This window comes from Montipora foliosa, chromosome 12 (assembly GCF_036669935.1).
Source record: "Montipora foliosa isolate CH-2021 chromosome 12, ASM3666993v2, whole genome shotgun sequence".
Classification (NCBI taxonomy): Eukaryota; Metazoa; Cnidaria; class Anthozoa; order Scleractinia; family Acroporidae; genus Montipora; species Montipora foliosa.
Window position 1 is genome coordinate 4,154,658 of NC_090880.1, and position 16,595 is coordinate 4,171,252.

The 16,595-nt window shown below is 39.8% G+C and overlaps 2 protein-coding genes across 4 annotated transcripts in view; one reads left to right on the forward strand and one right to left on the reverse strand.

The window, feature by feature from the left end:
- Positions 1-6,225: 6,225 nt before the first annotated feature.
- On the forward strand, positions 6,226-7,707 carry LOC137980574 (uncharacterized). Its single transcript, XM_068828033.1, has one exon. It carries the CDS (start codon positions 6,226-6,228, stop codon positions 7,705-7,707), a length of 1,482 nt encoding a protein of 493 aa, XP_068684134.1.
- Positions 7,708-14,820: 7,113 nt separating this feature from the next.
- The window catches only part of LOC137978382 (baculoviral IAP repeat-containing protein 6-like), a 65,998-nt gene continuing 64,223 nt past the window's right edge, over positions 14,821-16,595 (reverse strand). For all 3 annotated transcript variants that reach the window (XM_068825269.1, XM_068825270.1, XM_068825268.1), the window contains exon 43: positions 14,821-15,826. In XM_068825269.1, coding sequence (XP_068681370.1) covers positions 15,596-15,826 — 231 coding nt within the window. In that variant the 3' untranslated portion in view covers positions 14,821-15,595. The remainder of the gene's footprint in view (positions 15,827-16,595) is intronic.

Consider the following 16,595-nt stretch of genomic DNA (forward strand, 5'->3'; position numbering starts at 1 on the left):
AACGCTAATGCGTCTGTTGTCTCCTTCTATTGCGCCTTGCGTTATGTGTTTAAAAGCTAATTATGCATGTTGATACCAAGGAACAGTGACATTAATGATTAATATTCCTTGACAGGCTTCTCACCGTTCACATTTCTATCTTTATTTCTCGAGATTTTCAATACACGAAGTGAAATAAGAATGGCAGGCCAAGTGACCCACACTACAGTATTCTATCTTTTCTCCTGCCCTTACCATTCCGGAAACGAAACACTATTTTTGTGACACCGACTCCGTTTACATACAGAGGTTATTTTTCATTAGGCAAGAGGTTTGGAAATAGTATTCAAATTAAAAATATTTCTCTTTGAAACGTTCAGTTTGTAAGTCGCTTTAATACTGCATTCGCTATCAAGCGCGGTGCGAGTCAACAATTAAAACAAGTGATTTTAAGAGAGGATGGGAGAGAGAGAAGAAAAAAAAAGTTATTTACCAGCAAAGGGTCGGTCCGTATAGCAAAAAACTGTGACATCGGTCTTGAAAAAGCTGCCCTCGGCCTGCGGCCTCGGGCAGCAATTTCAAGGCCTCGGTCACAGTTTTTCCCTATACGGACCTCCCAGCTGGCAAATAACATATTTATTTTGACAATTGGGTGCATATTATTGTGAGTCTTTAAACTACAACAAATGGTATATTTTAAATATTTGATTCTCGTGTTATGGATTCATTTGGCATGGCCATCCTCAAGGAACTTGTGTACTTCTGAAAGTAATTTCAAGTGTTGAGATATAGTGCACATCTTCACGTGTCGCGCACGTGACAAAGTGTTTTTTAAGTGCACCACTGCACGAAAGTTTGTTCATCTTGGAAAGATGTTTTCACGTCTCACCTCCGTTTCTCTTTCATTTTTTTCTGCAAAAGATGTTTCGATGAGTCATTTCGTTTCATCTTAAACCGTTCAATTAGCGTTTCCTTTCTCAAACACTGAGCAAGAATACACATCGATCAGTAAAAAACAATGTGCTTTGCCACTTTGGAATAAATACACTATTTTTATCTCGTTTCCATGGTCCAGTGGTCATTGTCACCACCTGTAATGAAGATAATCTGGGTATTCACTACATACACAGTCGAACATCATGAGAATCGCAATGTAAGGCCGATGTAAGAAGGACAGACTTCTCTCTTTTCTTTTCTTTAGAGCTAAATTAACGATACACCACTGTACTTTTGCAGGCCCGAGTATAGGCTACTTGTAGCCTCTTGTTGTATGAAAAGATAGAACTGCCGAGGTTCATATGTAACCCACGTAATAGAAGATTCACAGAAAACGAAATTTGAAAAGTTATGCAGTGGCATTTGAAGGTAAAATCTGTCCTTTTCTTCAATGAAGGATTACGTTTTTGCAAACGTTGGCCGTGTAGCCCTTATATTTGAACAGACTTAACTGATTAGAGTGCAATCAGGGTCGAAAACTAGCACTTCACATTACACTCTAATTAGCTAAGATTTCTCTCTAATGGTTGAGATTCCTTGAAATTTTGTATCAGATTTCTCGCAGTTCAGAGAGTTGGCCTACACATTCCTATCTTTACTTCTCCAGAGTTTCTGTAAACGAAGCTAAATCACTATGACAGACCCAGTGACCCTCATTACAGTTACTGTATTTTATCTTTTCTCCTTCCATTGCCATTCCGGAAACGAATAATAACAAATAAACATAGCCATTTCCGCTAGCGAGAGGCTTGAAACAGTGTTGGGGGTCTTGGGAGGAGGCCTCGTTAGATTTCTTTTAAGTAATGATGTAAAAGCTAAAAAAAAAAAAGGGAAATCTTTTACCCAGGATTCAAATCCAACTGCCTTTGAAAACAATCACGTGGACAGTTTCAGGTGACTAGCATGGAGATATTATTCACCAATTGCCTATTAGACTTGCTACTTTGCTGTCCTTTAAAGCCCGAATTGAAATTCATAGCTTTAATTAAGACATCCCCCGGCCTGTATACAAAACTTTCGGGGAATCCCTGTTTACATTTTTTGCCTCATTAGCACGAGGCTATTGTTTTCTAATCAGCAAGCAATGGTGTAACTAGGGAGGAGTCCTAGGATGCCCGTGACCCCCCCCCCCCCCCCCCCCCCCCTTTATAAGTCTTTTTTAAAGCAAACAACCTCCAATATTCAGGTGGCGAAATCGCCACAATCTGGTGAGTACCCAATGTTTGACACAGTGTGAGCCCCCCTTAATTTGAACAATCCTGGCTACGCCCCTGGCATTGCAAGGCAAAAAGAAAGTACTGAATACTAAAAGTGGATTGCACAATGAGCTGTCTCTAAAAACTTGAACGCGAAGCTCCAGATAATCTCTGGGCAATGATGCTTCGAAAATTAGAAATTTTACAAAGAATGTATGGAATTATTAGTGCTTTAGCAACCAAGAGTTTATTTATTTATTTTTGGGTAATAACTGTGTCCGGCTTCAGTTAACAAAGCTAAAAGGCTTAAAATTGGAGATTTAACTAAGTTTACCAAGTTCTTTTTACCTTTTGAAGTCAATTTGTAAATAGAATAATGATTGTGTGAGCAAACTAGTATGCTAATGTACAATGACGTCACAAAGACTCACACATTAGGGTGGGTTACCCTACCCGCTTGTAAACAGGAACATTTGAAGGAAAATTTATTGTAAACCGATTTAACCAGAGTAGTTGCCGTTGGAGATCCCGCCTGGATTCGAGAAGATACTAGAGAAATGTAGCATTCCGTTTACGCCAAAGGGCTAACATCGGACTCAAAGTATGCGCTTTGTCCAAAATTGTTCGATATTAGATCATTTATTCCTGTTAACTCCAGATTTCTAGCAACTCTTCAAAAGGAGCAAGCAAACTTGGAATAAGAGAACTTTCGAGCTCCTATTGCCGTTTCACGTTTGCCGGCGCTGGACATCACTCTGCCGACGATAAATAGCGGATATTATATAATTACACGGTGGCGAGAAGAATGAAGTTTATGTTTGAGTTGAAAGAACAATATCTCACTCGTTTGTTGCGCTCGCTCGTGAGATATTATAGGGAGCTTAAGCACGCGCGTGTTTAAGACGCGGACAACAACCGGAAGAGAACATTTCGCGTGCCAAGACACTGGTGTCTCCCAGATTTTTATACGAATCGTCTCAACTTGAGAAAAGATACTTGGAAATGTAAATGTGGTTGTGTGAAGACAAGTTAAAATGGAAAACAGCTCACTTCCGGTTGCTACCCGCGTCTCAAAAACGTGCGTGCTTAAGCTCCCTAATGATTGTTCTTGCCACGAGAACATAAAATTCATGTCTTCGAGTTAACGTGTAATTTTCTTTTTATTATATCGCCAACAAAAGGCAGGCTACAGACAAAAAAGGGGAAAAAACAGGCGGGAATCGTGACGTCGTTTCTCAATATGACCAATCGTGTTACATATGAAAAATACGCTACTCGGCTCCGGATGTAGTTAGAGTGGTCGTGTTGATTCTACAAGTTTTAGTTCCCGGTAAAACACTCCCGTCCATATAATAAATTTCTCTATTACGTTACAATCGCTGCCACGAACGGTTACATAGTACATATGCAATCAATCAATCAATCAAAATCTTTATTTAGCTCATTATAACATATTGACCCCTTGCTGGGGTGGCGCAGTGGTGAGAACACTCGCCTTCCACAAAATTATGTGGCTGGGGTTCGATTCCCGATCCCGGTGTCGTATGTGGATTTAGTTTTTTGTTGGTTCTCTCCTTGCTCCGAGAGGTTTTTCTCCGGGTACTCCTGTTTTCCCCTCTCCTCAAAAACCAGCACTGCCAAATTCTAATTCGATTCGGAATGCACGGACACATGTTGAACGAGCTCCTGAGCGCTCTTAACGTGTTTCGTGGGTAAAAAAATGCCATTTCCATTTCCAAAATAAAATAATTACGTTACATCATAGTTTGATTTTTAAGAAAATAATAAAAGTAATTCAATTAATAGTAAAACGCGAACTGGGAAGCTAAGTGAACCCATTGGTTTTCTTGTTAGCTCCCCATAACACATTTGAAGCTTTAATTAGATAGCAGGTGAATAAAAAGAAAAAAAGAAAAAAATAAGGAGGAAGAAATGGAAGAAACCTTTTATACTTAATTGTATATACTTTTGTAGGTGGATTCATTTACTGCTTTGATAGTGAGAAAAAGGCTTGATACATCCCCCCTTTGTTTCTGCATTGTTCATTAGGAAAACCTGAGCGGAAGAGGTCGCCGTTCTCGGCTTTTTGCAATTCACTGAGTCATCTGCCACATTGTCGCTTTGTGGGGGTCTGTCAAAAGGATGACATTAAAATTACCAACAGCTTGCGTCCGAGATTTATTCATGACATTCAGCAAAACGGGAGCTTTATTTTGGTAGAATTACGTATTTGATCTTCTTCAATCTGAAAGATGATGATAACTATTTTAAGGGCACATTCTGAATTATTCCTTCCGACAGCTACAGAGAATCAAAAGTAAGTTCTATGCATTGGAATAGAAAACTCTCTCTCTCGACGTTATATATCAAATGTACACAAAACTGAACATGTACTTAGTTTTATGTCTACAGTTTAGCAGTATGCTGTACGCAAATTACATTCCATTTTAAGAGCTTTTCACTAAAAAATAAATTCATTGCGACACCTGTGAAGAGAGGCCGTATTTGTGTACTAACGGAAGCCGAGGCAAGAACGCCATATTTAAATTACTGGGTTGCCAGTATGGCAATCCCAGTCGGAAAATGGATAGATTTCTCCGTTTTATTTTCCGTGTCGGTAAAAGTCTTGCCTGTCACTCCCCTGGTAAGTGGTGTCTTTGTGCATAGAGTCTTCTGCGCCTATTTTCTTAGGATCGAGAGGGTAGTGGAAATGCGTAGATTTCTATGGTGGACACAGTAGAATCATTAACTTAGCCTGCAATGGCGTCGAAAGTCATGTAACGCGAATGGCGTTTTAGTGGATCCTTAAACAAAATATACCCTTATGGAGCTCAATAATGGAAAGTCAGTTGGATAAACTAGGCAGGCGGTGAAATACAAACATCTGGAATCTTAAAAGCGACGAGTAATGGACTTCGACAACAATCTATCGCCCGTCGAGCCGAAATCAAAATGAGCTGTATTTCTAATATTTTACCAAGTGTGCTGTTATGTAGAACACTGAAACCAAATGGAAAATTCTCTGGTAACTTATGGGTTCAACAAAGACAGAGAACGAATGGAGCACCTTAAGTGGATCTGTGATCAACTCTGCACAGTCTTCAGTAAAAAATTAATTGGAAATGTGACAGCCAAGAATTATTTTTAAGAAAGCTTGTCGTCTATTTTGTGCTGCATTATTCAAGGAAAAGGTCCTTCATGGAAACGGTTTGATCCTGAAATTTTGTTTGTTGTATTATTGCGCATATTTGACACGGTTGAGTTCTTTCTCTTCACGCACGTAATGAAATAGGAAGGGGTTTTTGCCTCTAATACCAAATATGTTGTTTGTTTCAAAAAAGTTATTCGCTGGAAAAGGTGGCCTTTATGTATTCATCATGTTTTATAATATGCGAGCTTAACTGGATAATTTTTATGGCAATAGTAAAGCATTTTCGTGTCAAAATGAGGTTAGCGTCTTTCTATTGTGCTAACTTAATTGACTGTAAATATACATTCTGCCTCGTGAGTTTGTTATTCTCGTTAACCAACAATGGCGTCAAACGTCATTGCAACGCGAATGGCGTTTTAGTCAACAAAATATGCTCTTTGAAAGAAAGCTTGTCGTCTATTTTGTGCTTCATGATTCAAGGAAAAGGTTCTTCATGGAAACGGTTTGATCCTGAAATTTAGTTTTTTGCAATATTGCGCATATTTGACATGATTGAGTTTCTTCTCTTCACCCACGTAATGAAATAGAAGGGGTTTTTGCCTCTAATAGCAAATATGCTGTTTGTTTCAAAAAATTGTTCGCTCGAAAAGGTGGCCTTTATGAATTCATCATGTTTTATTATGCGCATGCATAATTTAGTTCTGCCTAAAAATTAACTTGTTTTTTCGGGTTTATGGTGATTGGGGGAAGGCAGAGACCTGTCCAAAATTGGTCCTGGTTACTGGCTGAAACTAATTTTTGAGCGTAGGTGGTGAGTTTTGCTTTCTAATGCAGCTGACAAACAGTATTATGGTTGTCGTTCCCCTTTGCTTAAAGGAAATTCGGGAGGAGATTTTATGCAAGATGGCGGCGTTGACGTGTCTCTACAAAGCTCTGCACAACTTTCGCTCTACACTCCCAATGCAAGTCCTGTTCCTAGTTCTGTTCAAGAGCCTTTTGCTCCGAACTAACAACGAAGACCTTGGGGTCGTCGATGTACACCTTAGCATAGAATTAGCAACGACAAGGGCTCCAAATTATATTCTGAAACTCCGTTCACTTCGCTCTCATAACAGCAACGATCGTTTTCAACCAAGACTAAAGGCACTTAGGGTAATGAAACTCCTTCAGTACAGCTTTACTGCTATGATATTGATTCTTCTCTCAGGCGATGTCTCCCCTAACCCAGGATGGATTAACTCAAGTTTGCAGAAGCCTGGCTTGAAGATTGGTCATCTGAACATCAGGAGCCTACCTAAACACCTCGACGAACTAAGGATTTTTCTACAGGACAATCCATTCGACGTATTCTGTCTTAATGAAACTTGGTTAAATAGTTCTTGGCACGACGGCGAGCTTTCAATTGTAGGTTATAATCTCGTTCGGAATGATCGCAAGGATGACCAACGTGGCGGCGGTACTGCGATTTACTATAAATCAAAGCTCGTTGCACGACGAAGAACAGCTATAAGCTCGATTGATGTTGAAGCTTTATGGCTTGAATTTACTTTCCCGAACAGGAGTAAAATCCTGGTACCCTCGGTTTATCGACCGCCTAATGTTGAGGTGAAAGATTTTATTGGCAAGTTTGAAAGCCTACTTGACTATTCCTACAGTGAGGGGAAAGAAACAATCATACTCGGCGATCTAAACTGTGACCTAGTGGCTAAGAAAATATCTTCTGACACTAAAGAACTGGGCATGTTATTTAAAGCTTATCAACTTATTCAGCTTATCAAAGAGCCGACGAGGATTGTTGAACGATCGTCCGCACTTATAGATTTAGCCTTCACAACAGACCAAAGGAAGATCTCTGATTCTGGTCTTTTAGAATGCTCCATTAGCGATCATTCCCTTGTTTACATCATTAGGAAAGTTAGATCGTCGAGGGGCGCCATAAAAACCATCAAATGTAGGAGTTACAAAAACTACTCAGTCCCAAATTTCATCAGAGACTTATACTCTGCCTCCTGGAATCTCATTAGCACCTCTCTCACGGTCGATGAGGCGTGGACTTCTTTTAAAGACATTTTTGTCACCATTGCTAATCGACATGCACCAACGCGCACAAGAAGAGCTCGTTCTAACACGCTCCCTTGGCTGACCGATCAAATAAGAGCGCTAATTACTCAACGAAATTTTCATCATAAAAAGGCACAAAAAACTGGATCATCTTATGAATGGCAAGAATATCGATCACTGAGAAACAAGATTACTGTAACCATCAAAGAGGCAAAAAGGGCGTATTATTCTAACCTGATTCAAGAAAATAAGAACCATTCTAGCAAATTATGGAGTGCAATCAAGTCTGCGATTGAAAGTGATGTTAAAGCTGGCCAAAATTGACGGTGAAGTCATCACAGATCCAAAGCTAATCTCAGCTAACTTTGCTTTCTTCTTTAAATCTATAATAGCAAATCTACGGCAGACTCTACCAGTGCCAGCGGTCCCACCCAGTTGCTCTCCTCAATTACTAACAGGTGCACAATTTAGTTTGTCACAAATAACGGTGGATTTTGTTTACAAACAACTGAAATCACTGAACTCCAAGAAATCATCTGGTCTACCCGATATTCCTGTGCGGCTTCTAAATGATGGGGCTGAAGCTCTGGGGAGACCCCTAACCCTACTTATGAACAGAACGATCAATGAAGGAACTATACCGGCTGATTGGAAACATGCTATTGTCACGCCGGTTCATAAAGCTGGATCGAAATCGGATCCATCGAACTTTCGGCCAATCTCAGTACTTCCCGTCTTCTCCAAGATACTTGAACGGGCTGTCCACCGTATGGTCTACAACTATTTACAGGAGCATAGGCTTCTTTCTCCTCTCCAATCTGGCTTCCGCCCACTTCACTCAACATCTACATGCCTCACACACGTGACAAACACTCTGCTTGAAAACATTGACAAAGGACTATTAACTGGCCTTATATTTTTAGACCTAAGTAAGGCCTTTGACACCCTAGATCATAGCATCATGTTAGATAAGTTAGCTTTACTAGGAATGAATCGCTCTGCTGTCCAGTGGTTTAGGTCCTATTTAACCACGCACACTCAAAGTGTTTGCGTAAATGGGCTCTCGTCTGAACCCCAGTCTATACCTTTCGGGGTCCCCTAGGGTAGCGTGCTCGGCCCTTTACTCTTTATTATCTACATAAATGACCTACCCTTGGCGGTTCAAGGTTGTAGTGTCGAGCTTTATGCTGACGATACACTTACCTATTTTGCAAGCAAGTCTGTCAGTTAAATTCAAGCTCAGTTAACTGGTGGCCTAACTGATGTCCTAAGCTGGCTTCATGCTAATTTTCTAATACCTAATCTTGAGAAAACGAAGATTATGCTTATGCTTATGCTATATGCTTATGTTGGTACCCATCAGAGGACCGCAGAGGCTGACGATCTAGTTATAGAAATCACTTACACGCGTTTAGAAAGGGTTAATAAGTTCAAATATCTTGGGGTCCTCCTAGACGACACTCTATCTTGGAAGGACCACATAGAATATATTGGTAGCAAGATCTCGTCAAGATTAGGTGTTCTGCGTCGAGCGCGTAAGGTTCTCCCCAAGCCAACTTGCCTAATGCTCTACAATACTATAGTCTTGCCATTATTCGATTACTGTTCGCCTCTTTGGGACAGTTGTGGGGCTGGGAGCAAAGATTACCCATATAAGCTAAACAGACGTGCCGCATGTATCATTGAAGGTCGATCAATCGGGGCTGAGGAGTTAAAATCAACACTTGGCTGGCCCAACCTACAAGCGCGCAGAAATTATCTCAAATGCCTTCTGGTCCATAAATGTCTTCACGGAATAGCGCCTTCGCACTTACTTTCAGAGTTTAGGCATGCACACTTTTGCCATGGCTATAACACCAGAAGCCGTGATTTGCTGCGCTCTCCCTTCGCAAAAACTGCTAAGTATCAGGGGAGCTTTAGAATAAACGGCGCTCGAAATTAATACACCATTCCGAGAAACATTAGGCAAGTAGAGACGTTAAGCTAATTTAAAATCAAACTAAAGCGCCATCTTAAACAGTAACACCTGCGGCACATACTGCATTTATAACTTAATTTGTTTGTCTAGTTTTTAATGTTTTATGTGTTTGTTTTGTGCTGTGTCAGGGCTCCATTTAAAGTAGCTCTGCTAAATTGGATGCCCCTGGATAAATATTGAATTAAAAAAAAAAATTAAATAAAATAAATTTAAAAAATATGCGAGCTTAACTGGATAGTTTTTATGGCAATGGTACAGCATTTTCTTGTTATTCAAGGAAAAGGTTCTTCAGGAAAGGGTTTGAACCTGAAATACATGGTAATTTGACACGATTGAGTTTCTTGTCTTCACCCACGCAATGAAATAGGAAGATGTCTTCGCCTCTAAGAGCAAATATGTTGCTTGTTTCATTAAATTTTTCGCTGGAAAAGGATTCTGTGGTATTTTATGCCTTTGTGAATTATAATATCATGTTGTGTATTGAATTTTCGAGCTTAAGGTTGAAATGTGATATGGGAGAATTTTTTTAGTATTGCTCTGTAAGCAGGAAGGGTTCACGAAAATAAACAGGTTTGTTGGAAGCGTGCTTGAGTTTCAACAAAATGAGCCCCAAAATCAGTGAAAAATTGTGACGCCGATGAATAATAAAGTAGCTGCTATTTCGAAAATGATGGAATTACCTGGTGATAAATAACGTCGTACGCGTCTTGGAGAGTAAATTTTGACTTTGCATAAACAAATGGTCAACCTCAAGAGTTGGGCGATTGTGATCTTTGTTTTGACTTTGCTCATTTTATTGTCAAACTTTATAACACTTGACAGAAAAAGAAACTTACAAAAACCCGGTATCTTGCTATCATTCGACACAGATGCTTCACTGTTTGGCGAGTAAACGTGCCGCGGTAACTTAATCATGGCACCCGCTGAATTCCGGCCATGTCACTTTCGATTTTGCGATTTATTTTTGCAGCCAAAAGTAGAATAACAAAATTGAACGTAGCAAAAATCTCCCAAATTTTTTGTCGCTGATTGTAACTTTTTATATTCTATATTCACGGTGTCGTGTATGTCACATTTCGTGCCTGTATATCGTGAAGTAGGAGAGGAGCCGTATGGGAGAGAAGAATAAAGAGAGCACATGGTTGACTTGTTGTGCGTTTCTTAGGAACTAGTTTCACTTCTCCAGTCCTCTAATTTATGTACTAAGAGGACACGACACACGGTTCAAAATTAATGTTGTTTTCATATCATAAATATTTTATTCTCGATCGACCGTCCTGGAAACTTCCTTCTACTCTTTCTAAAAACTGTGTATCAATAGTTATTTACTTTTACATCAATATTTGTTTTGGGTAAAGCAAGCTAACAAAATCTGTACCTTGCTGAGTTCGCATTTGTCAGTGTTAATAGTATTTTCGGTCCAGTGCTTCTATTCTGTTTTATGAAGGGGTATATTGTTTAGGTCACCCATCCAGATAGTAAGGTCGCTGGACAGGAATAAAACTTCAGTGAACTTTGGTATTACAAAATTGTCAGATGCTCAGAGGGCACGCTTAAACTTGTGGTGAAAAGAAGTTGTGAGGGAACTTGAAAATTATCAACATGTCAGCCCAGAAGCCAATGTTCCTCGCTTCTCTTTTATTTGTTATTCTTCAGGGACTGGAATGCTGTAGTTCAATACCACACAATTCAGTGCCTTCTGATTTTCTGTAACACGTACCACAGGCAACCCAGTGTATGCTTCACGGAAGCATCTCGTTATTGTTGTTATTATTATCTTTGTGAACTGGATGATCTTTTTTCCGGTTTGCTTCCTAAGGGAGCGGGTCATAGCCCATGACCAAAGGTCTCTTAGAGTTTTCTTCTTATTCTAGAGCTCCAACACCATTATTAGTTATTATTATTATTATTATTATTATTATTATTATTATTACTCTAGAGCTCCAACACCATTATTATTATTATTATTATTATTATTATTATTATTATTATTATTATTATTATTATTTTCATGTTTATGCAATTCCTTCTTCTTCTTCTTCTTCTTCTTCCTCTCAAGCTCTTCTTCTCCTTCTTATAGCATAGACTCGAATTTCAATTTTGGAATTTAAGACCTCGGAATTATAGCTGAAGGTTTCCTGCAGCAACAGCAAATAAGATGGCATTACTAGATAATTTTTAGCTTTTAAGGACGGTGCCCACTATTGTTATTGCGCATACGTTCTGCGCATCTCGAAACATTCGGGTTTCCTAGAGGTTTCCTATGGGAGGTGCTTACTAATACAGGGATATTTTTACGCGGTTGAAAACTATGCGGAGACAGCAGAACTTAGCAAGTGCTTTTGCTTTCCAAAAAGGAAAATGGGGGTAACCATGCATTTTTCAGAGATATTTAAGCTTCAATTTGGAAAAGAAAGTCATACGTTGCTTTGTATTTTAAAGCTTTTTACAAATATTGTTGATTAATTATCTTCGAACAATGCGTGGTTATCCCCAATTTTCTTTGTGGATTTCAATAACACTTGTTAAGATCTGCTTTTCCGCATAGTCAGTAAACCGCGCAAAAATACCTTTGAATTAGTAGGCACCGTCCTTAATTTATTCATTGTGGTATCCTAGTGGGAAGGGAAGGGAAGCTGCTTTAAGTTGCATATCTAACTAAAATGCGGAGGGTGTAGACTGCAGGTTGCTGAAGGTTGCAGGTTAGGGTTGCAGGTCATTGTTTCACCATAGCTGAGACAACACAAACCTTTACCACTGCTAACATTAGGCCTAAAAAGATTAGCATTTTTGGAAAGGTTTGAGTTGTTTCAGTTATGGTAAAACAATGACCTGCAACCTGCACTTTACAACGATCTTTCCAGGTGGCTTTCCAGGTGGTTAGCGTTGGCTATCTTTTCCAGGTGGTTAGCGTTGGATATTTATTTTTATATTTAGCCCAGGTTTTCTCTTAGTGAGTCAGACTTCATGTTCTCAAATGAAACGTCAATTCTGAGGCCCTCCCAGGAAGCGGAAAGGGGGTGCTTGTTCCCTTTAAAAAATCTCCTTGTGATTCCTTGCTCCCGAAATTACTTCCAAACTTGTTCTCAGCTTTTTGATCCCTAAAATGGTTCATGTTCCCTTGTTACCTAAGATATTTTGTCTTTGTTTCCCAGTTCAAATTCGCCATGTCCCCTTGTTCCGCCTCAGGTCTATGGTACATGTAATTTTCTGTGTATTTCAGGTTCCGTTATTTAGTTTATCTGACTGTGCCTTTGTATTTTGGATAGGTTTCCTTGCTGACAAATTCGAGTCATATGAACCAGCATTCTATTTTGCCGGCGCCGCTCTGCTTGTATGCAGTCTCCTTCCATTTCTCTTATTTTGCACCAAAGCAAACAGACCTTTGGACAGTGAACAAGAGATGATACCCGTGACCGACGCAGAGGAGATTCAGCACATTTCTTAAGGATAAGTGCCAGCCTACATGCTATCATACCCGTACTTCATAACGACAGTTATCTTCAATCACTTGCTTTTAAACCATGCGAATAAAAACGTCGTTGCTGTACGTAGAGACACCTTGAACTGAAACCTGGATGTTTGGCACGAAATGCAAAAAAAAAAAACAGATCACTGACGTAACTTCAACTAACCTCATGAAATACTCGATATGAGATGTGGCACAGACTGCCTCCTCAGTTTGAATTTTTATACGCTTAGAGCAGGACCAGGAACTTAACTGGCTAAAAATCTCCGCACCATTGCCGGATTACGAATTCTTGCAAAGACTACAACTTGTCCTAATGTTGCAAAACAAATTCGTCTAAACAAACCTTGTCTTCCACTAACGGACAAACAAAAAGGTCTCGAGCTTCTTTTTCTGATTTATATACGGAAGTTAGAATAAATGAGCCGACGTCCTGTAAGAAATGAAATAATAAAAATTTAAGTATTTTTCGTACTTCACCGTAACGTTTGTCATTCCTTGTTAACCATAATTAGCCTTACCGCTTTCCATTAAAACTGAACACAGAGGCGGCCAATCTCCAGCTGAATTTCTGCCACATCAAGACGACCTTTCTCTGTGTTAAACGTATCTTCGGTTAGATGGATAGGCGATTAAAGAGAATTCGTTTTCCTTTTTTGATGCCTACACGTGCTATGAGAAATGGCTGCGTCTCTTCATTGAACACAATGCAATTATTTTCAGTCGTGCAGTCTTTATTTTATTCAGTGTAGTAATAGACAGTTCACAATCCTCAAAGAATACTCCTTTACTTGTAAGACAAAAAGGAACAATTTTCAGTGGCAGATTGCTGCGCATGGTGGTGTTGTGTACTTCGTCAATAATCACAAGCTGGTGAAAAAGTTTCAACCAATCGGAGACAAAGAAATGAAGTTTTTTTTTGTCGATCTACCATTTAATGTGATTGGTTTGTTGCATTAACTACGGGGAGAAACTACACTACTATTTTTCAAACTAAAAGATGGTATCAAGAACAATGAAAACATCCCTAGGAAAATTCTTTCCACGAGTTGCTTCTTTTATTTCAATAGTGAAGCGCGGTAGATCATATCGCTATAAATTTCATGAATTTCTAGACTTTGCGTACGAGCTGAAGCGCACATAAACACATCGCGCAGTTCTCGCTTGTTACGCGAATTCACTTCCAATGATCTCGGAAGGAAAAAAAAACAAAGGCAATAGCCCCGATAACTCAGAGGCAAACCGAAGAAAGCCGTGTAACACAAGGCTCTAACATAACAGCTACGAAACAGTAGCTACAGCCCAGCATTAAAATTTGTCAATGGCACTTTTTGTACGTTGGGCATAACTAAATATCGTCCTAGTTCAACGTTTCAAGGATGAAACCTTACTTTTTAATCTTTACATGTCTGTAGGTGTTCTTTTTAAATCAATTAAACAATGAAAAACGGTCATTAAAAAAAGAAATATTAACAGCAGAAATACACATCTTTGTCCCTAGGCAGTAAAAAGAATCCTGCCTCGACAGTTGATAAAATAAAACTAATCGTCTGCTAGTAGATTATACCTAATCTCTAAATTGCTTCCCGTCTAAGATAAACCGATCATATACCATATTCGGGTGACTATTTCGTTTGTTATGAGCAGCAAAAGATACGTTATGTTTGCACCACCAGCAGTCTTTTGAGTAACGACCGAGCTGGTAAGGGGCATGGGTCCATTTCTGTTTTTGCGCCACAATTTGTGTGTACCATTCATGTTTTCAAAGACCTATTTTGCATTGCAAAGAAGTCTGTGACTGTAATGAAGTACAGATCCATGCCAATCACAGCTCGGTCGTTGGTCCAAATGGTTGCTAGTTTTTTTTCCAACTGCGACAGTAAAAAGACACGAAAACGGTAAAATATGCATGCTTTAAGTGAAGATTCATTTCAAGAACGGACAAAGCTCGGACAAAGTTTCGGTGCACTATATGTTCACGAACTGTACCTGAAGAGAACCAAGCTTTTAATGAAAGCAACCATATGGAAGACACTGAAAGCACGCAAAAATTCATTTGGATGCAATCGGTCACAACCGTCGATACTTTCACTTTGGTCAAATTAAATTATCTTGAACATTTCAAGTTGTTTAGATTGCTTGCACAATACGCTCAATGCCATCGTAAGCAGCTACTTGCACCGGGAATTTCAACATTGGGAACGAAAATATAAGGTAATCGCCCTCAGAGAAACCAATCGAATAGAACACATCAATTTGTTTGTACCGGGCGACCCCCCCCCCCCCCCCCCAAAAAAAAAAAAAATTATATGTAATTATCATTGCAATCATACTGAAAACGACTTCCAAACGCATTTCCAAATCCGCAACTTTCGGAGATATAAGTCCTTCAAATAAACTGCTAAATTTTTAAACCAAGTTTGTTAAATCGACCAAAAGCACTAGTCGCTGTTTGTTTGATGGGTCGGCAACTCCAGCCTTGTTTGGAGACCACACCATCAGTTCCGATTTTCTCCACAAAAGCTGAAATCGAGCTTTCGGGTTATTGACAAGTAATCCTCAACTTCCTTTTCCCCATAATTTGTTAAAAAATAGGTATGTTTTACTTCTATAAGGTGTTTACATCGACCAGATGGGAAGTTCATTGCACTTCAAATGGACGCAATGTGATTGCCTCCAAAACAAAACCTATTCAAGCATCCGTTGCCATGACTGTTCCCTTGTCACTCAACTGTTGTCATGACTACTTCAAGTGACAGACGTTGTCAATCACTATCGCCGTCGGTATCCTCATCTTCCGGGATGTGTTCAGGAGGTGGTTCCAGTTTGGCCAGTTCTTGTTTCAGTAAAGCCGTGTTCTGCTTCAGTGATTGAACATGGTGTGATATTGCTCGTCCCACGGTTCTGCCTGACAACAGACTCTCCGAGTCTTTGATCCATTGTTCACACTGCGCCAGGATTTCATCCTTCTTGAAGTAAAAGTGAGCTTGGATAACCTGAAAGTAAAATCGAAAAGCAGAAAGACAACACAAATATTTCGAAACCTTTTACGACAGTGGTTCCAAAGCTATATTTGAGTACGGATAACGCTTTGTCTGCTGGATTGCTTACTTCTCTACTCAGACTTTCACTGAGAAGTAACTTCGACTTCACTTGTACACTGCGCATCGTTCATAGCCAACCTGTTGTCTTTCGCCAGTTGACAGTTTTCAGCTTTTGTTTCATTCGAAATATCTTCGCTCACTTCGCTTTTCTTTTGTTCAGCGCCAAGAACACTGACTCTGGCCACAGCCAAAGCAGCAAGTCCGCGAGTTTACGGACTTTCGGCTCTTCTGCGCATTCTCAGAAAGTTGAAACAATAACGGTCGCCAACGGTTACAAAATCATACCACTACCGCGACTGCGCGTATTTTTGGCTGTGGCCACAGTCCCTGTTCTTGGCGCTGACCAAAACAAAATCGGACTCTGGGGACGAGAATGGCGGGATCTTGAGAAAAGACAAAGAAAAACGAAGAAAAACGGGAGGAGGGAACTTTCTTTTTTTTTGTGGGGGGGGGGGGGGGGTGGGGGCGATGGGGAGGTACGACTACATATATAATGCTGCATATTATAGGAGTAACCAAAGATAGCTTTGTATGCTCTGTACGCGCGTTTCACATTTTAATAGATTCATTTGTGGAGGTTCCATTTAACCCATTGACTCCTGGGAGTGAGACTGGGGACTTAACGATCTACGACGCGGTTGTCAATCAGAACGCCACGAAA

Excerpts from the sequence above, each read along its gene's own strand:
- LOC137980574 (XM_068828033.1), top strand. The coding sequence starts at position 6,226 with ATGGCGGCGTTGACGTGTCTCTACAAAGCTCTGCACAACTTTCGCTCT.